General features: G+C 43.1%; 1 protein-coding gene across 1 annotated transcript in view; it reads right to left on the bottom strand.

Annotated features, from left to right (window-relative positions):
* Positions 1–21,979, bottom strand: part of LOC119413225 (dachshund homolog 2) — a 112,162-nt gene that overhangs the window by 30,799 nt on the left and 59,384 nt on the right. Inside the window, exons 2-3 of the mRNA XM_037680296.1 lie at positions 18,088–18,203; positions 2,390–2,500 (exon numbers count right to left, since the gene is read on the bottom strand). Coding sequence (XP_037536224.1) covers positions 2,390–2,500; positions 18,088–18,203 — 227 coding nt within the window. The remainder of the gene's footprint in view (positions 1–2,389; positions 2,501–18,087; positions 18,204–21,979) is intronic.

Here is a 21,979-nt window from a genome sequence, read left to right as displayed (position 1 = left end):
GGAGGAGAAGTTGTGGATCCTCACTGACTGTGCCCATGTCCAGCAGTCACTGTGCGAGAGGCGAGAGACACCAGTGGACAGGTCTCCAGTCCATCACAGGGACACAGAGAGACAAACGAGACAAACAGCCGTTCACTCTCTCTCACACCTCGGGACAGTTACCAGTCAGTCTAACATGCATGTTTTTGGTCTGTGGGAGGAAACTGGAGTACCCGGAGAAAAAACATGCAGCACAGAGAGAACATGCAAGCTCCACCCAGAAAGGTCCTGGGCTGGGATTTGAACCAGCCACCTTCTCAATGAGAGGCAGCAGCTCTACCAACTGATCCACCGTGCCATCTTTTTTCATAGATTTATCAAAATTGGAACAAGCGGTACACCGATGTCCCCCGTCGCTGATGAATAGTGAATGTTTGTAGTTCTGGAGATGAGTGTTTTTCTGGAGTGGAACTGAACAGGAAATGAAGTGAACCTAAATGTTTTTACTGTAAGATGTTCAAGTGTGTAGGACGGGGCTATTCAGCTGGCGGCCGCAGGATGGAAACTTCAATCCGGCCCACATCATAAAACAAAAAGTGTTTTTTTTTTTTGGTTGTGGGTTTTGTTTATTGTATTTATGGAATAAAATAAGCAAATTTAAAAGTAACAGATAATTGTAAACTTTGGTTTATTTACATAATGATTGTAATCGCTGGATGTCCGGTCCCTGAGCTGTTTAGTTGAATAGCCCTGGTGAAGGAGTTACGCTGTGGAGAAGAACAGAGTTTTTTCTTTGTTTGTTTGTCCGAGGCAGCGCGGACAGGTGGATCATGGTGAGAGGGAGCAGTTTTATCCACCATCAGATGCAGAGGAGGAGCCAGAGGGTGGCCAATGGTGGCCGTTACTGCCATAGGTTAATCTTCAGCCACCCCAACCATTCGCGGAAATTTTATTTTTAAACAATATGAAAACCAGAGAGCATCACTTCTTCAAATTATCTGTGTGGCTGGTTTACATAGATGTATGGTGGTGGCCATCTTGATTTTGAAGTGGCAACCCAATTTTTGATAATGACCTTTCTTGCGCCTCGATGCAGACACACAGTAAAATAATAATAATAATGTGTTATCGTTGTATGTTCTTATACAATGGTGAAATTAGCTCTTTGCTTTTAACCCATCCACCACCAGGTGGTGCAGTGGGCAGCTATTGAAGGTGCCCAGGGAGCATTTTGGGGATGGGGTGTGCTGCTCAGAGACACCACGAAAAGTGCAATGATTAGGAATCGAATCTGGGACTTCCAGGTCCCGAGTCTGCTGCCCTGCCTCTACCCCAGTATTCAGTTAAAGCTCACTGAGGTCCAGTTACTAAGATTTCCTCCATGAAAATTATCTATTTTCATGAATTTATCAGATTGGGCACGGGTCCGGACAGAACTATCACTGGGTCCAGATCCAGACCCAGGTCCGCCTATTAGTGACCTAGGCTCTACCCCATGTCGGCCCCCGTAAAATGGAAGTTGTTGCCTATTTTCCAACTTATCGTGCTCGCAGGTTGGACGGGTGGGATTTTCAAGCAGCTGGCAAAAAAAAAAAAGAAAAAGCCTAAAATTCAATAAGAAAATTAGATATTTTAAAAGTCGCTGGTTACGCGTCAACAACAACGGCTCATCCTTTGAGTTTGAGTCTTTTACACCTGAATGATTCATAGGTCAGAGCTGAGTGACTTAAAGTGTTCAGAGTAAAAAAGAAGCCGAAGTCCAGAAAACCTTTAAAAGACGATTTGAAAGCCTGAAAAACTTGTGATGAATGAAAAAGAAAGTCTGGGAGAAAAATAAAAAGAACTGAGATGAGACGCGCCTCATTCTTTGATCAGTTCAATGATTTCATCACATCCTTTATTTATTCTAGTTAAAAAATCTATAATTTATTTGTGTTGTCTCATTTTTGGGTCATTTAAATCTAATTATTCTTCATTTCCTGCTTGTAATTTGCAAACGAACGCACGTCCAACCCCCGATGCTTCAACCTGAGAGGGAACCATAACCCCCCCCCCCCCAGTGATTTCCAGGTAGGGTCTGGTCCTTTCAAGCTGAATTTCCTTTCATTTCTCCAGTTTCTGAAGTTGCTGAGGCTGTTAGTTCATTTTGCTGATGTTAACACAAACTAACAGTCCAAAGGCCCGACGGCAGCCGAAGGTGGGCGTAGAGTTCATTACGCCACACAGAAGGAACAAACCTCCTTAAAAAGTCTAACTTGTCCCGAGGGTCTCTGTGGATTATTGCTAATGTCCACACAAAACTTCCACAAAGTGTGACCGGGTCTGGATGATGGGGCCATTTTAACAGGTTTCTTCATCCTGTGCAGATGTTTCTGTGTGTGTGTGTGTGGGGGGGGGGGGGGGGTCTCACCTGTGTTGGAGTGTAAATCGTCGTTGTCCGACTCATTGCCGTTCTGGAGGCTCATCATTATTTTCATCTTCTGCAGCTTTTGGAGCTCGGCCATGGCCGCCGCGGTCAGGCCTGAAACACGAAAACAAACAAGCTTCAGTTTCGTTTCACCGAACTGGAACATAAACTGGTCCAGTTCAGACCGGATATAATCAGTCACGGTTAGTCCTGTCGCAACAAACAGTAAATCAATTAATCACATGATAAATGAAACTTATCAACCTCTTTTTCATTTATCAGCTTTATCGTTTCTTTGTCTCTCTCTTTCTACTGAAGACACTGGACGACAAAAGACTCTACTCGGGTTCTTCACTGACCCCGCCCTTTCTCTTTAAAATCTGTTTTAACGTCCAAAATCCCGTTTTTGGACGTTAAAAGCAGCTAAGCTACGAGCTGTTGGGGAAAAACCTTCATCTTGTCGAAGCTCCAAAATTAACGGTTGAAACCCGTGCCTTCATGTAAAAAGTTGTTTTTTCTCTGCAAAATAAGCTGAAAACGTATTTACTAATTTTTTATTAAAAGCTTCGTGTGAAAAATGCTAAAGAGCTCAAACCACACAGAGCGTCCGCCATTTTGAGAACCATAATAAAGGCCTCCCTCCCATTTTTCTTAGAGACACGCTGCTCACTCCCTCACTATCCATCCTTCCTTTCAAACAGTCTTATACTGCCATCCAGTGGTTGAAAAAAGGTACTACACACAAAACAAATTAACCAACATTTCTTCTTAAATTTGACAATAATTACTAATTATTGTCAAATTTCAAACAATATTATCGTTTATCGCAATAATTTCTGAGACAATTAATCGGCCAGCAAAATTTGGTATCATGACAGGCCTAGTCACGGTCAAACGTTTTATTGATGGCACAAAGTTTTTTCTTCTACAGTTGACGAAGTGTTTTTCGTGGGTAAAGACTTGGCATCTTTTGGTGCTGAACCTTCAGATATAATCTGGACCAAATCCTGACAGATTGGAACCCATTCTTGTCCTTTAAGTGCTTGATCACAGTCCATGAACCTTATCGTCTTGTTGAGAACTCATCACAGGTTCTGTCACAGGTTTCTGGTCAAAAGTCCAAAATATCAACAGTGTTATCTTTAAGCACCTTTGGCATCACTGTCCTTGTGAGCTGGTGCTCCATCTTGATGGAAAATACGCAGATCGTCCCCAAACTGGACCTGGATTATTGGAAGGAGTTTCTCTTGGGTGATATTTGGATTCAAATCTTCGTGAAGGTGTTTCTGGACAGAACCTCTAGGCAGCACCAGGATGCTTCACTGTTGACGTGTTGACTCCTGAACAACCAGGAGGAGGATACTCTAACAGAACTTGAATGTTCTGGATGTTCTTCTTGGACAGAAGTGGCTTTTTTGCAGCTTTCCGTGTCACAACAAATCCGCTGTCTAAAAGTTTTCCCCTCACTGCGCTGCAGATGTTGAGCTCTTCTCGGTGGTAACACAATTCTGTTGCCCGTTTCTCAGGAGGAGACGGTACTGGCTCTTTCTGGACACTCTTCAATGTCCAGAAGGTTTCTTCAGTCAAACAGAAGCTCTTAGCGACCTTGTAGCTCATATTTCAGGTGCAAAGAGATTTCCTGCTTGCAAGGCCACTTTTAATACAAGGTGATGACAGCTGGCCGCTCCTCTTTAAAGGTCCTCATCACTGTTGGCCGCTCAGGTCTGATGGGTGTAGTGCTGCAGAAAAGGTTGTCCTTAGAAGGTTCTCGTCTTCACAGATTATTCTTCATCACTCCCCTGACAAAGATCTTTCTACTCTCATCACTCAGGTTGGGAGACCAGATCTAGGAAGAGCCCTGATTCCATTTATGAATAATGTAGACCGCTGGACTCATTCAGACTTTCTGCGTTGCAGGAATTATCCTGGACCCTTCTCCAGATCTGTGCCTCGAAACAGTTCTGTCTTGGAGGTCGATAGACAATTCCTTGGACTTCACGGCTTGGTTTGTGCTGATGTACATCATCAACTATATAAAGACCCTCATGTCCGATCTACAGGATCGACTCCAGTCAGCCTGAAATATTTGAAGGACGATCGGCAGAAACCAGATGTGTGTCCTGCCAGAGACCGAGTACTTCAAGTTCAAGTATTTTTATTGTCATTCGCGTCACGTGGTACATGAGGTGGAATGAAACCGTGTACTCAGAGTTCCAGTTGCACCCAATTATAACAAAAATATGAAGTATAAAAAGAAAGTATACAAGGATGTAAGATGTATACCAAGATAAACAAACAAACAATATGTTTAAAGATCTAAGATATACACTAAACACTAATAAAGTAAAACAATATGGTATATTAAACAGCAGCCCGAACATGAGTCTGAGGTGAGCAGATAAATGAGATCAGCAGCATGAGATCAGCAGCACAGATAAGTCACGTCGCCAATTAAAGTGGCGTTAGTGATTTTTCTTTTCTTAGAGTTTTTCCTTCTGTACGTTCAATTTTTGTTGTTCTATTTTTATAAATTTACACAAATTTCAGACATTCTCCTCCTTGCTGCTGTGTGTAGAATTTAGAGGAACAAAATGATCCATTTTGGAAAAAGGAAAATATCGACCACTTCCTGGACGCACGTGTAATTCAGCTGCACCTGTCCCTACGTGACCGGAATGAAATTAAAGTGGTTGGACATCAAAATATTGAGTTTTTCTTTTATTATGAAATAGACTTTTTAAACTAATAAAGCTCTTTTCATTAAATTAATATCTGTCTGATCTCTCTGCGCAACATGACGCAGGTTGTCGGTACGAAAACTGAACCATTTTACAAAACACTGCGTTTGTCACAGCTAGAACATTTAGCCGTGATCATACAGTCTCATTAGTATTAGTATACAAGTACTTTATATGTTATGATATACATTAGTATGTGTATCAGTGCAGCAGAATCAGATTCAGATGGTTACATATGTTCCAATTACATCCAATTCAAATCCACGACACACACTCATCATCATCATCATATCATCATCATCACCACGAACGTCTTCAGCGTTTTGTCTTTTCTGTCCATCGGTGTTTGATGTCCAACAACTCGAGTCAAACGTGTCTCCCATCTGACCACTCTCAGGCCCAGACAGTCGTCTCCCACGCTGCCTGTCTTTACCCATCATGCTTTGCTGCAAGTTGTGACACGTGTACCGACGGTGGAGGTCGGCTCTTGATCTCGGACCTTTTTTTTTTTTTTTTTTTTTCCACTATTTAGTCTTTAAGACACCTTGGGTCTAGTGTACGTTAACAGATGCGCACGCTGAAAAACCAAACTGACACAGAGAGAAAACGGCCTCGTTGCTGCACACACACACACACACACACACACACACACACACACACACACACACTCTTTTGTGAGTAAGATCCCCGGCTCTGTTCACTGACCTGGAACTGACTTCTATACACAACAACCAGCAGAGTGAAAGAGATGACCCTCAGTGTGTGTGTGCGTGCGTGCGTGCGTGTGTGTGTTAGCTTTTGCATTGTGCTGAGTGCGTCTGTACAGTTCACTTTCATGTATAAATGTGTGTATGAGGGTATAAAACCGTGCTCATCTGTGCATACTTTTGAGTGTGTGTGTGTGTGTGTGTGTGTGTGTGTGTGTGTGTGTGTAGGTCAGTTGGTTTTGCCCTGGTCACGCTTCACGGCCTTGGAGGAATGTCCATTACACCCTGTACAGTTGTCTGTAAGCTATAAAGAAAACAAGATCGAGGGATGATGGGAAAGAGGGAGGGCCGGGGGGGTGTGGGGGGAGGAGCCGTTTGAAATTTAATTTAAAGCAGAATGGACGGATTGATGGATGGATGGAGGGATGACTGAGAGATGAAGGACGGCGCGCAGGTTAAACCCAACGAGACATCGTGCAGGAATGGGTTTTTAATTGAGAGTGCAAACATGAGCGCATGTGACTGAATCGATTAGTATTTAGACTTTTATTGTGTTTAAATACTTCGCTCGGCTTTGCCTTCGGTGCAGTTTATAAAACAAACGTCTGCTCGGATCAATAAGCTGAATATAACAGCGTCAATAATTTGAACATAAACTGGTTTATATTACTGTTACGGAACGTAAATTTAAACTAAAACCATAATAAAGTCGAGACTCAGGATTAATCACATCAAACTGCTTAAAAACAAATATTTACACGTAATACCAACTGGAGAATAGTAAAAGAACACAAATATAAAAGTGTAGGTACTTTGCATTATTTAAATGTAAAACAGTTGCTTTTAAACATTTAATTAAAGACTGTTGAATCCTGAAGATCCGGTAATTCATGGAGGAATGCCTATCGCCCACCGTTATATCCAATATTAATAAGATTTTTATCATTTAAAATGACAGTTATATTTATTTTGATCAAATCTTTAAAAATAGAGATTACAATCTCTCACAATTTTGTCTCTAATGATCTGTTAGAGCTCCAAATACTCGTTAGGAATGACTTTCAGCTACTACCAAATCACATTTTAGATTAATATCTGTAAAACTGACCTTTTTATTTATTTATTTGCTCAAGTCCATGAGCTGCGGTGGCCATCTTGAATGAGGTTGACTCTGAAAGTGAGGAGTCTGTTTTTTCTGAGGGAAATACAAAATCTTCGTAACCAGTAATATGTTTTCTGTATTTAAAAATTTAATCCCCCACATTTATAAAATTATCTCATTCATAAATACAAACCGGATTCCAAAAAAGTTGGGACACTAAACAAATTGTGAATAAAAACTGAATGCAATGATGTGGAGATGGCAAATGTCAATATTTTATTCGTAATATAACATGGATGACAGATCAAAAGTTTAGTCTGAGTAAATGTAACATTTTAAAGGAAAAATATGTTGATTCAAAATTTCAGTGTCAACAAATCCCAAAAAAGTTGGGACAAGTAGCAATAAGTGGCTGGAAAAAGAAAATTGAGCAAATAACGAACAGCTGGAAGACCAATTAACACTAATTAGGTCAATTGACAACATGATTGGTATAAAAAGAGCTTCTCAGAGTGTCAGTGTCTCTCAGAAGCCAAGATGGTAAGAGGATCACCACTTCCACCATTGTTGCGCAGAAAGATAGTGCAGCAATACCAGAATGTTGTTACCCAGCGTAAAATAGCAAAGACTTTTAAGTTATCATCATCAACCGTGCATAACATCATCAAAAGATTCAGAGAATCTGGAACAATCGCTGTGCGTAAGGGTCAAGGCCGTAAAACTCTACTGGATGCTCGTGATCTCCGGGCCCTTAAACGTCACTGCACCTCAAACAGGAATGCCACTGTCAAGGAAATAACAGAATGGGCTCAGGAATACTTCCAGAAAGCATTGTCAGTGAACACAATCCACCGTGCCATCCGCCGTTGCCAGCTGAAACTCTACAGTGCAAAGAGGAAGCCATTTCTAAGCAAGCTCCACAAGCTCAGACGTTTGCACTGGGCCAGGGGTCATTTAAAATGGAGTGTGGCAAAATGGAAGACTGTTCTGTGGTCAGATGAGTCACGATTTGAAGTTCTTTATGGTGCCGTGCCGCCCAGGTGAAATGAAGCTGTTTTGAACATTAAATAAACTCATATTAAACGCAACGCGTTTGCGGTGACGCATAATAAATGAGACTTATACTCCGGCGCGACTTATACGCCGGAAAATACGGTAATCACTTGTAGATGTGTCCAGTGATTACTTTCTTTAAAACAAATCCAGTGGTTTTTGAGATATTTCGCTAACAAACATGAAATCATGTTGACTCACAGCAATAAAAAACACATAAAACAACAAAAGCAAAAGGTCTGATTGTTTAAACCGTTATCTATTCTTGAATTTCTGTTGGAATGTATGTTTCAAGTGTAAAAGATCAGGTGGGGGTTAATGTAGAAGATGAAGTCCCTGAGCGGGGTCAAAACTGTATTCACACATTGATTACTCCACTGAAGAACACCTTGACACTTAAACACACTCAAAGTTGCATGTAGAGATACAGGAAACGCACACACTCAGACAAGTACACACAGATTCGGACACACAGAACACCCGCTTCGCCTCAGTGCAACCAGAAGTCAATCAATATTGAGAGCAGAGCCACAGAGCTGTTCTCCATCATGACCATCAAACACACACACTGCTCTGCTTCTCTTTCCGTCTCAGATCGATGGCTGTCCGCTGTGTCCACGGTTACCCAGCATCGACCCCCGTCGCTAATGGCGACCACGGAACCTTGGGAATTAGTGTGTGATTGATTGACGGACTGCTTCAAAGACACGCGCACCGTAAAGACCCGGGGTGTGTAAGAGAAAATACATTTTCCCATGAGCCTGCAGGAGTGTTCCTCTGCGCTCCCCCGTAACTTGTCTGCACCTCGTTTACCCATCGCTTCTCCCCATACTTACTCTTACCGTTCATTCTGACGCTTTCTGGAGGGCGGGTGAAGGAAAAGAGGAGATGCAAAGAGGATGTGGACACATTAGAGCTGCAGTGGAAAATGAGGGAGTCATCGGCATAACGTGATAAACAGAACTAAAGAATCAACAGGAGCTGTGCTGAGATGAATGTAAAAAAATTAAATAAATGCATTAATCACTCAGGCTTTGATACACAAATGAACATCTTGCCAACTTTTACATCAACATTATAGTTTTTCTCAGACTAGCAGTAATGATACCATCAATAACGAGGTTTTAATTTCCCATTATTCTGGACTTTACACCAACATGTGAAAGAACGTACAGGGGCGGTAATACGAGGAAACATTCCACTTAAGTCAAACAATCAAGACTTTTTCTTCTTGTAAGAAAACATTGTGTCATAAAGCAAAAGGCCAACAAGTCAAATAAGCAGATACCCAGTCATGCACACAAAGTCTAAGTAAAGATTTTGACTTGGTAATGACCTGCTCTTGAGTCAGGGCAAATTATGAAAAGTACAAGCAATCAGATGTCAAATAAATGTGGATAATTGTGAATTTGATCATTTGGCTCATATCTCCGGGCGTTTGTGACTGATTGCACATCTGCAAACAAGTAAGGACCATGCCAATGATTGTGGTTCAGAGTATTTTTGAGTTAACGCAACCTTTTAATCAGTTATGTATTATAGCATATGCTTCCCCCACCCCTGAGTGGACATAGAAGCAAGCATTTAGCTTTACTGTTAAAAACAAACTGATAATGAGTTACTAGAAGTACCTTAAGAAACTTCCAATTCTGTCTTAAGCAGAGAAGTTCAAACATCTTAGTTTTGCTCATGATTGATGGCAGAATGGAGCAGAAAATGGATCGACGGATCAGGGCTTCATCCACAGTAATGAGCGTTAGTCCAGCCTTTTGTGGAGAAGAAAGAGTTTAGTTCATCGGCAAAGCTCTGGATTTACTGGTCCATCTAGGATCAAACTTATGGTCATGAGGTATGGATCGCAACCGAAGGAGCAAGACCATAACACTTAACAAGACTTTAAGACCCCAGGTAAAAGTGGCTGAAATGTGCTTCCTCTGTACGTTAGCCGAGCTCAGTCTTACAGATTAGCCAAGGAGCTCTGTCATCCTGGAGGAACTCGGAGTAGAGCCGCTGCTCCTTCACATCGAAGGAAAACGTCTGAGGGGGCTCTAGTATCTGCGTAGTATGCTTCCTGGGCACCTCCGTGTGGAGGTTTTCTAGGCACGTATCAATTGGGAGAAGATCTTGGGACAGAAACAGAACTTGCTTGAGATATTACATATCCTGAGTTGTCTGGGAATGCCTTTGGACCCACCAGGAGGAGGTGAAGGTTCTCACAGGGGAGAGGAATGTCTGTATTTTCCTCCTGGAGCTGTTGCTTCCACAACCTGATCAGGATCAAGCAGCTGAAAATGGGTGGACGTTAATAGCATGCTTGTTGCTCTTGCAGTTTTTACTTGGTCTTTGACAATGTGAAGACACTATACTTTTGTTCTCACCTCATAACGGTAATGCCTGGAGCATCCAACACTGCCTAAACTGGTACATGGTTTAAAATATTTGAGATCCATTGTTCTACGTTGTCCAAAGGTCAGTTCTCTGCTCCAGCCATCAACTCAAGCATGCACCACTTTTTTTTTTCAAGGACTAAAAGTAACCGTCATTGCACGAAATGATAAATGAGACCTAACGTTGAGTTAGACGTGTCTTTAATAGCCACAACTGAAGACCATTGGGTGATCTTCAACAGATGGGAGCTTTCTTTCTAGCGTGACGCCCACGCCATTTGCTTTTGCTTGTAAATATTTAATTGACTGCACCTACATCTCTGAAGGAGTGCTCTAAAAGACAGAGTGACACTTTGAATAAAACAAACAGGAAAACGAAGAAATTGCTCTTTGTGTTCTGAATTTAGAAACGCACTGTTCAGAGTTTTTTGTTTTGCTTCCTTTTCTTTCCACGAGCACTCAGGAGTACCAATTTACAAATGCAGTCGATTGCTCCAGTGCTGAGTCAAATAGATTTCAGCTTAGCGCTTCAGCACTTAGGTCACCCATCTGTAGCTTTCACCGACTGTCCAAGACTCCCATTTACACCCATTTTGCACCGGCCATGTTGTTCTATTTCTAACATAAACTCTGGAAGTGGCTTTAAGTAGATATGTTTTGTGGAATTTGATTTTAAACTGGTTTCGTGTAAGAAAACTCAAAACTAACTTTTTAAGAATTTTTTTAACTGGAAGTGCAACCTGAAGTCACTTGAAATCAGATTTAGTCTTTCAGTGTTTTTTTATACGATATGTCAGAAGCCAGTTTTGACTTTGATTCTTAAAGACGATCTCAAAACTCCAGTTACTAAATGAAGGTTTATTCCTGCCGAGACAAACGAAGCTGACAAATCCAACATTTTTCAGTCAGGTCATCTGGACAACAGATCCAGGTCAGATGACCTGACTGAAAAATGTTGGATTATATGCCTGGATTATTGAGCATGGACTTTGTTGTTTTCAACCAGTTTGACACGACTGTCAACAAGGAAGAGAACCAGCAATGGAGGAGGGGGCGTACCAAAGAGACCATCTTATCACAAGCAGAACTGGTTTGTTCCACTTTGGAGTAAGCTGTTGAGGGAAGAATAAGTTTTGTTGTGCGTTTCCTTGACTGATGAAGCCTTCTGGATCGTAGGTGAAACGTTTCAGCACAAAAAAAGAAACTGTCCAGATGACCTGACTGAAAAATGTTGGATTGTATACCTGGATTATTGAGCATGGACTTTGTTGAACCTGACAAATGTTTGTTGGAGAAAATGTTTGGAACGAACTTTTACATTTTTAGAAGGTCTTGTAATACCCAGTTACCAAGTATTATAATTATTATAATATAATATTATATGTATTTTTTATATTATGTATTATATTATATATATTATTATAATGCCAAAATACCAAGAATCCTAGAATTGCGCTGCTCAAGGTGGCTGCATGTTGGAGCAGCTCTGTTAATTTCATTCAGAGATTTTACTTTTGGAAATTTTAATTCCTCTTTTTCTGGACATAAATCATCTTTTTTGGATGATTGTTTCCTCTGGTGTCTGACGTTGTGCAGCTGGAAGGATTTTTACTGAAACTTTTTTTACTTCTGGACATTGGTTATGATGTGTGTATTTATTTATTTTTTTAACAACCGGGAGCAGGTGATTAACATCTCAAAACTTCAAATAATATCTCAGCTACAGCCCCAAATCTCAAATGAGTTGAAAAGGAGGCTCTGTGGATGCATTCACGTCTCCCTACCGGCTGCGCTCGAGTGCCTGACCACTGAGATCCTAGTGAGGACGAAAACAAGAAGACCACAAAGAAGGTTCATGGACGTGTTGAAGGAGGTTCTGCAGAAGAGTCATCATCACGTGCGCCACAGTATGGCAGCACTGACGGGAGCTCCGCTTCAACTCGCTATTTTGTTCCTGTTGTTTTTGTTCAGACTTTTTTTGTGCCTACACTGCACACCCGCGCTACGGGTACGACTGCAACGCACTTTTGGAGTTTTGAGTGTTGCTGCCTTGCCTTCCTGCCATCGTTGTTCAGTTCCCGGCCCCCTTCCCGCCTCGGGCTCAGGCTCCGACCTGTCATGGTGGCCGTCAGGTACTTGTTTGTACCGATTCATCCTAATTGTACCATTGAATTCTCCCATGTTGTTAACTATACAGCAGTCCCTCGCTACTTCGCGGTCCATTTTTTGCGGACTCCCTCTATCGTGGTTTTTCAATATAAGATTGGACATGACACACAATTGGCATGTAATTTTTATTTAAAATGATTTATTGTAAATGATTTAGCACCTGCTGCACCCGTGTGCAGCCCACACTACAGGAGAAACTTCCTCCTGCTGCTCCGTACTGCTGAGGAGAAGTGGGCGTGGCCAAGAGCGCAGAGTGGCAGGGAGCTGAAGTTCATGACACTCTGTGCTCATTTAGAAACATTGCTTAGAATGTTGCAAGAGTGTGGGAAAGGTTTCAAACACCTTTATATATATATACATATATTTATATATAAAGTACTAAAATAAACTTCTACTTATTATTTTATTTGTACTACTATCCCTACTTTGCGTTTTTCACTTATCTCGGGGCTTCAGGGTTCGGATCCCCCGCCATAAACGAGGGACTACTGTATTTCTTTTGGACCTTGTAATTGCATTTCTTTTTCACTTTTTTTGTACTTTTGTTGCATGCTTTAATATTTCTTGTTTGTTTTTGGCGAGTGGAGACGGTTCTTCTTGTCCTGATCATTTCATGGCATTGTTGACCTTGTGTTGACCTTCATATGACAAATAATAAACTAACTAGAAGGATGGTGAGAGACGAGGCTGCTGGGATATGGTGACCTGGTGGGGAAAAGAAGCGACTGAAAGAAGACGACTTTCTGAAAACTTCATGAAGTCATGTTTGACAAGTTTCCAATGTAGAAAGAAACTTCATCAAATCTGAGGAGGACGTCGTTACAGTTTTTCCCTCAGCAGCAAACAGAACCAGTAGGAGGCACCAACCGGTTCAGTGTTTGTTGATAAGAAGACGTAAAGTGGTGCAGGAGGAGGAGAAAGATGAAAGAAAAGAAAAACGACTTGATGCGACTTCAGTCCTCTCCGTCCCTCGTCTCCTCTCATTCTCTGCAGGTGCACACGAGAGTCCTCCCATGAGCCTTTTCTTTTCAGGACCAGATTGAAAGCACTTCATCTGTAACCCACACAATGTAACTGTGCCTTTTCAAGTGTGTGTGTGTGTGTGTGCGCTCGCAGGCCAGATGTGTTTATTCCTCCAAAACATCAGCTTCAGAGCAGGACGCAGCCCGAAAATAAAATCGATGCAGCCGTGGATTCGGTGTGTGTGTTGGAAGACAAGGCGAACCATTGAGCTGTGTTTTGAAGTGAATTAACAAGTCAAATGAGCGCTGCAGCACCCTGCATAGGTTACCACACACACACACACACACACTCCCACGCTCATCATCACAGCGGCTTTGTTAAAGAAGATGAGGCCAATTAAACTGATATCACTCTTCCCCACTCGGCTCGGGGTTTTATCCTCCGCTGCCAGTTTCCCCTTCACTTCATCAAACCGTCGCACCTTCGTTCCGAGGTCCGTCTCCAGCTCCGCGCTCCCTCGTCCGCCCCGCTCCTCCTCGCTTCGTGGTTTCTAACGGTGTGATAAATGTCCATCTGTGATCGGCCGATGCCCCCCATCGCCGTGGCGCCCGCGAGGTCGTAAACAACAGCCCGTCTCCCCCGGCAACGCGGCGTCTCCATGGACGCGGGGCCCGCTAAGACGACCAGCGCTGCGTGTGCGCGACTGAGGCGGAATGCGACATCCGACGACTGCCAAGCGTGTGCGTCATGCACGCTGAGTGCATGTGTGTGTGGGAGCTAATGAGCGATCATAAGTGAGCAAATGTTTTCTCTGGGTTCCACTAATGTTCAACAAACACACACACACATCAGGTGTGTGTGTGTGTGTCATTAGTATGCCACAGTGAGCCGAGTCCATATGTCACTAAATACACGCATGTTTTATTTATCCCGGGGAGGAGGAGGGGGGACGGAGGCCAACAGTCACTGTCAAGGGGATGGAGGAAGAAAAAAACTGGCATAAGAGGAGGTGAGAAGATGGAGGGAAGGAGGAATGAGAGGAGGTTCACAGTTAAAGGAGAGAAGGAGGACAGGACGGAGGGAGAGACGTGAAAGTCGTTGAAAAATTGCAAAGAGGAGGGAAATGAGACGGAAAAGTGCAGAAAAGGAGGAGGCAAAAGAAAAGAGAGAGGAGTGCGAGGAGAAATCAAGCAGGAAGTTAAAGACGAAAAAGAGGAGAGATCTGGAAGGAGAGAGGAAGGTGAGTTGAAAAAGGAAGAGAGGAGGGACATGAGGAGTAAAGGAGGTGGGAGGGATGGACAGATGGAGGAGTGGGACCCCAGAGACGTGTCATTCATCACACCACCCTGCAATCTGCACTCCTTCACCCTCCTCCTCTCATCTTTGTCTTTTTCGCATCATCCGTTCGATCATTTCTCCTCTCCACTCTCTTTTTTTCCGTCACTTTTCTCGTGTCTTCCTTGGTCCATCTTTTCGTTTCTCTCCCCCCCCCCCCCCCCCCCCCCCGTCTCCCTCTCAGTTCGTTGGCGCTCGTTTTAAGGTTTCATTATCCCCTCTGGCGACGTCCCTTCCTTCTTCTTTCCATCCCTCTGTTTTTTCGCTCCTGCCATTTTCACTTTCCGTGTCAACAGGAGGAAAAAATCTGTTTCATTGAAAAAGACTCACGCGAGCGAAGGGACGGACGGGGAGAGAGATGTAAAAACGAAATAAAGGAGTCGGGGAAACACGAGCAGACAAGAGGAAAGATGGAAGAATAAACAAACAAACAAACAAACAGATAAACTGGAGACGTGACAGTTTCCCACACAGCAACACTTCTTGTTCCCCATAAATGAACTTTAAAGTGTCGGCCCTGGAACAACCTCAGCCTCTGGGGGGGGGGGAGGTCAGCCTAAACGAGTGCACCACTCCTCCAGAGGGGGCCGTTTGCCCCGCACCTTCTACAAAATAAAAGCGCAGAACTTGGGAGCGCTCGTCGCCGCTTTTAATTATTCAGGCTCGCTCATATGGTGAGCGCTGGCGGATCGCTGATCGCCGGAGGAAGTTGTCGTGGCGGTGGCCACAAACTGCCAGAACTACAGCAACGCTTTCTGCAACTCAAACTACACAGGACACGATCGTTCACCGATCACATGGTTACTTAAAATTAATGAACAGATAAACATTAATCATCGTCGTCATTTTGAAATCAAGGCTCGTGGGAGTTTTAAAACACAAGTTCTCTTGAAAAAGGAAGAAGACGCCACGACCTATTTGATCGCTGTAAATTCAGTTCAGTTCAAAGATACTTTCTTAATCCCAGAGGGAATTTAAATGTTGTCGTAGCTCATCATCCTGGATTCATGCAAGAGTTGTTAGATGTTGATAGCTGTGGGCAGGAAGGATCTCCTGCAGCGAATCTGAAGAATCTGGCCACAGATACTGATCCGTCCACCCAGATCCGGCTTGCTGTCAGATCCGGCGGGCCTCTCGGTCCTCCTGGGCAGCAGGACTGCCTGAATGCTGAGCAGAATTCCTCCCTGAGCGATGGTCGCTCCTCACAGCAGTCTGCAGAGCTCCACGTCACCACGGACAGACAGCTGAAGGTGCCAGAGGATGATCCCAGTCCTCCCGCTGTCACAAGCAGAGTTTCTCACCAGCTCCAGGATTTCAGCGGCCAGGTACTCGAGCACCAGGTTGACGGGAATTCATCCACGGTGCCTCCTTTTTAACTCATTTGGGATTTGGGGCTGTAGTTGAGATATTTGAGCTTTGAGATGTTAATCAGCTGATCCTGGTTGTAAAAAAAAAACAACACCTTGTTGCCATGGTTACGCATCATAACAAATTATCCAAAAGTTAAACGTTTGAGTAAAAGTCCTTCCATCTGCACAGCATCTGATTCCAGAGGAAGTAATCATCTGAAAAAAGTGATTTACATCCAGAAAAAAAGAGGAATTAAAGTTTTCAAAAGCAACAACTCAGAATGAGCTGCTCCAACATGCAGCCACCCCGAGCGGCACAATTCTAGAAGAGCAAGAGGTACCAGAGGTACACTGACGTCTCACGACACCGAGGGATCCGAAAAGTGCATGTTTGTAGTTTAAGATGAGTGTTTTTCTAGACTGGAACTGAACAGGGTATGTAAGTGAACCTGAATGTTTGTGATGCTTCAGCAGTGTTTCCCCTACCTTTATACAAGAGGGGCGCCCCGCCCCGTCGACAGAACCGAGCGCCCCGCCTACGGAACTGATGCCATTTACATAGCGCTAAGCTAGCAGAGCGCAATACAGACACGATAGCTAAAAAGCTACAGCGCTCAGTTTCCCTCATGCTGAGCCCACAACCCCCGCTCGAAAACTGTCAGTGCAAGCGGCGTCAATACAGACGTGTCTCCGTCTCCAACACCCCCCCACACACACACACACACACACACACACTCCCCGGCAAAAATCACGGAGGATATGAGCGCCCTGCCAAGGCAAGTAAGCTAGGGGCAACACTGAAGTGGGTAGGAGTTTCACTGTGTAGAGCTTTTTTTTCTTGTCCCGTTAAACATGTGGTTTTTCCACGTCTCCTCCTCTTCACTCCATGACGGGGGACAAAAACCTCCCCCAGTGATAAAACCAACATACAAGACGCTCATTGGAAAGTCTCAAAGACAAAGTCCACACGTTTTCCTCGGTGTCTGTGTTTGTAGCCCAGACCTGAGGTCGGTCCTGTCAAATTCCTGATCACCAATCACACCGTGAGCCCCCCCTGTGATTGGAAGGTCGCCGGTTCGACTCCACGGACCGACAACATCAAAATGTGGGTGGGAAAGGTGAAGCACCCACACCTGCCTCCACTCTCATCTGCCCCACCCTGGGCCCTTGAGCAAGGCCCTTAACCCCCACCATCTGCGTCCTTCTTGAAAATGAGTCCTCGTGACTCAATGAGACTAGCTGCATAAATAAAGATTAAATTAAAAAAGTTTATTTTGTGTGAAGTTACTACTGAATTAAGTTTCAATGTCCACCCATCACTATCGGGTCTGCAGCTCCCCCCCCCCCCCCTATTTTCCAGGCTAACGAGCTTAAATGTAGTTTTACACATCAACCTACATTTAACAAACTTAAACTAATAACTAAAGTTAATAAACTTTTCCAATCACTTTCATCGAGTCTTTGTTTCCGGTTATTTTTTAGAATCCTGCATCAAACGGTGCCGATGGTTCCCAACCAGCTACAGAACCCGCCTCTCACCTGAGGCTTCACCTGAGTGTCACGGTTACACGGTGAGGCTGCAGGAGACGTGAACATCACACCTTCAGCTGGGGCACGGTGCACCGGCGGTCTCAACTTTAACTCCCACTGAACACGTTCCACGCACAAAGTTTATATTTTGGTTTCTTTCAGGTTCTGGCACAAAGCCAAGTTAGAGCTTGGAGAAATGTCAGTTGAAACTAAGGACCCGTGTTGTCATGGTAACAATTAGACAAATGAGGTTGGACGGTTGAGTTTAAACTAAGAACAGCTGTGGTTGACTCCCGTGTCCAACCGGAACCAGGAGCATCTGTTGGGGTCAAAACGAGCGCGTGGCGGAGAGACGTGCTGGCTCTCACCTGTGTGGGACAGCAGGTTGGGAGACAGCAAGCCGGGGAGGCCCGGGTGCAGCAGCCGGGGGCTCTCCTGGATCCCTGCGCCAGAACAACGTTTGGGGGGTCGGCCTGGACGAGAGCTGGAGGGCAGAGACACAAACGAAAGGAAACGCACGTCATTCATCAGAAACATCAGTTTAACTAGACGTTGTTGTTGTTGTTGTCACTTTTCACTTATCAAGTTTTAAAAAAATGAAACAAAGTTTTCCTGCTTTTATTTCCAATATAAAACAGATTTTATTATTATATGAGCAAAACTAGATGAGCTGAAAAGAGTAAAATCCAGTGAGTCATGAAGACCAGAACAGAAAGTTCATCCTAAAAGATGATTTCCTGCAGAAAGAGCGAGTTTCCACAGAAGCTGCACGTCGGAAACGTTCCACGTTTAAAATCAAGTCCGGCTCGAAGACTTGCAGCAGTATTTTTCACTACGCACGACAAAATGTATCAAATCATGAAAAGAACCAACAGGTCTGTTGTAAATGAGTCTTCGAGGCTCGGCGGGAACTAACTTGTATAAATAAAAGTCCAATAATATTTTTTATTCATCATTTAAACCCTAATGTCAAAAAGTGACGCTTCGTGAACTAAACCAGATTTACAGAAATTCTGAAGAGTTTCTGTCTGAAACTCCAACATTCAAAAAAGATCCAATAAAATGTGGGTGGGATAGGTGAAGCACCCACACCTGCCTCCACCCTCATTTGCTCCACTCTGGGCCCTTGAGCAAGGCACTTAGCCCCCACCATCGTTTCGAAGTTTGGATTGAGAGCGTTTGACCAAACGGACTTGATTTTCACCTCCAGCCAGCCGCAGACGATGCGGAGCGTTCTGTGCCTGTTTCACTCGTGTGCCTCGAAAAGACGACCCTGCCCACATCGAGGAGGCGCACGAGTTACAACCACCAGACCCGCGTCGAAGAGAGTCATGATGAGAGTGGACGGTGGAGAAACGACTCAACCCTCACAGTCCAGGGTGAGATACCACCTTAATATTTACAACATCAACCCTCAGAGACTCAGTGGACACTTTCCTGGTAAACTTATTAAACTCCTGAAATACAGTCCTGTTTTAAAGATGTCCAGAAACTACAACATTTTTAAAACTCTGAATAAAAAGCTTGTATTACATAAGAATGTTTAAGAGAACCATTTACAAAGGACGGCAGATTAATGCCTAAAGGAATTTGTTCATAAAATCCGATAGATGAGGTCATATCTTCTGCTCCGACTCGACATGCTACACGCTTGTATAAAATACCGTCATACGTGGAAACGCATGTTGTACGTGTACAGGTTGCATCCACACGGTCGAGCTTCTTTTCCACCGTTCCTGCCTCTCGCGCACACGTAACCTACTCCATTATGCATGTGCACGCAGGCATAAATAACGACAGTCGAACACAAGAATACAGTAACTGCGCACGTGCAATTTAACATGAAGGGAGGCGCACAAACCCACACACGCACTCAGGAGGTGCGCATGCAGGCCAAAACTCTGCAGGGTGGCTCGCTAACAGATGGCCGTCCAAAGTCATTTACACCTAAAGAGAGAAAATAAAAGGTGTATATGACGAGCGCCGCGGCGGCTCTGCACGAGGACGAAAATGATTAGATGGAGCCCCAAGTGTCCAAGCAGCGGGTTGTCAGAGAGCGCAGAAACAGAACGTCAACGGTAAATCGACATGCTCCGGTGACTGGGAGCTGCTTTCTGACGCATGTCTGGGCTAGATTTACTGTTCAAAATAATTAAAATTACTAATTATGGTTAGCTGTGACTTTCAGGTTGATATGTTTTATGATAGTTTTCTGAATCTTTGATATATTAAATTGTAAAAAGTGTGTAAAGATACAGACTATCTAGTGAGAGCAAGTGGTTAAAAGTAGCTTTAGCTAATGCTAACAACGTGCATAAACAAGTTTTAGCTCTATATTTCCCCCCAGACACGTCAGGGTTCACAGTATTTTTACTGGCCTCACAAATACGCCAATAATGCCACCTAATTGAACAATTAAGATAACTTTTAATAATAAGAGTTTAAACAAGTATCACTTAGCATCTAAGCTAACTAGCTTAGCTCGCTTGTCATTCACGCAGTCAAAACGAGTTAATTAGTAGGGATGCACGATATTGTATTTTGGGCCGATAGCCGATATGTTAAAACTTATTTGGCCGATAATGGATATCGATGTTTTTTAAATACTTTCCTTTGTCAGAACATCACCCTCTTATTTGCTACAAAAATTGTGTAACCGCTGTGAGAGCTGGTGACTTATATTCAGTGTGGGATTAACCTGTCTAAATAAAGGTTGAATGAAAAAAAAAACATTTATATGCACAGCACTTTAACTTATATTAAATGTTGTTTATTAGCATTAGTCACTTGTGGAGGCTCGCCACCGACATTTTGACTTCTTCCTCTCCGCCATGGTCGGATCAGGTAGGTGCACGTGACGTCATCACGTTGTGCTGGCGCTGCAGGCGTCCTCGTCACTGGGTCGTCATAAAAAACAGCGTCTTTTATATCGGCGAGTTATTTTGATGGAATGGCCGATATTTAACTTTAACGCTAATATCGGCCGACACCATGCCGATAATATCGTGCACCCCTATTAATTAGTCTTTTATTTATGGAAAATAACCAGCGCGGTTAACTGAAATCATCTGTTAGCAGCTTATATTAATAAAAAAAAATAATCAACAGTTTCACAGTTCTTTGCTATTTCTGCTGTCGGCTGGAACAAACAGCTAAAAGAAGTTAAGATATTGGGCTAACAAGCTAACGGTTTAATTTAAACATTTTATGAGGCCGAATTTTTAGTCGGGCAAATCTGGATTCTACATTAAGTTTGTGGCATGCAACCATCCTTTCTCTTCTAGCTTCAAATAAAATGTACAGCTAAAAGTATTAAACATTTAATACTTTAAAATTCAAGAATAAGGTATGAACTGTAAAAACGAGAAAAGTCAGTACCTGCAAAAAGAAACCAGGTGGTCTGCAGCTAGCCTACACGAGCTGCTTCAACTTCCACGTTATTCTCCTGTGTCTAAATATTTGTTGATGGTTCAAAGGCACGTGGCCAAACTTGAACGTATTTAAAAACAAAAACATTTTTATTGAAACCTTCAAATATATTAGATATTTTTAGGACTTTACTTATGAATAAACACCATTTAGACGTCGTTCGCTCACATTTTTTAAGCGCTTAAGAAATATTATTTTGCTTGAGTTTTGGTAGAGTACCAAGCCGGTACTGTCACATGTGCATAAATGTTTTAAAATAAAAATGAGTTGTTGTTTTTTTTTTTTTTACTAATTTGCTATAACATATTTTTTATTAGATAAGCATCTTTAAATTTTTCCATGTAATTTTTTTGCTGATCTGTTTTATTTTAAACACAAAACATTAAAGTTTTGGTTTTTATTGATCTAAAATCTTAAAAATTTCCTTTTTATTTTTAGTGGAAATAAAGATAACGCTAACTGATAGCTTGAACTTTTGGAATAGGGGTTTGACACGCCTAGCAACAGTAACCAAGGGGGCGGGGCCAGTTTCTGCAGCATTAGAAGGAGAGGATGTTGGTCTTTTCAGGAACATGTTGAGTAAATCGGTCAAATCTCGCTGGGAGGGATGGAGAGTGTGTGCGTGTGTGTGTGTGTGTGTGTGTGCGTGTGATAAAAGTTGTGAAGAGCAAATGTTTTAGGGTGTGATCTGGATGTGAGAAAAAGAAAAAAGAAATAAATAAGGCGAGCCAGAGGAGCATGATGAAATGAAAACACGAACCTTCACTTTTAGTCTGAACTCTACTTCACCTCTTCCTCCCTCTCGTGAAGTCACACACACACACACACACA

Source organism: Nematolebias whitei, chromosome 1 (genome assembly GCF_014905685.2).
Source record: "Nematolebias whitei isolate Nwh7 chromosome 1, NemWhi1, whole genome shotgun sequence".
In the NCBI taxonomy this organism is placed as follows: domain Eukaryota; kingdom Metazoa; phylum Chordata; class Actinopteri; order Cyprinodontiformes; family Rivulidae; genus Nematolebias; species Nematolebias whitei.
This window is presented reverse-complemented; position numbering and strand designations above follow the sequence as displayed.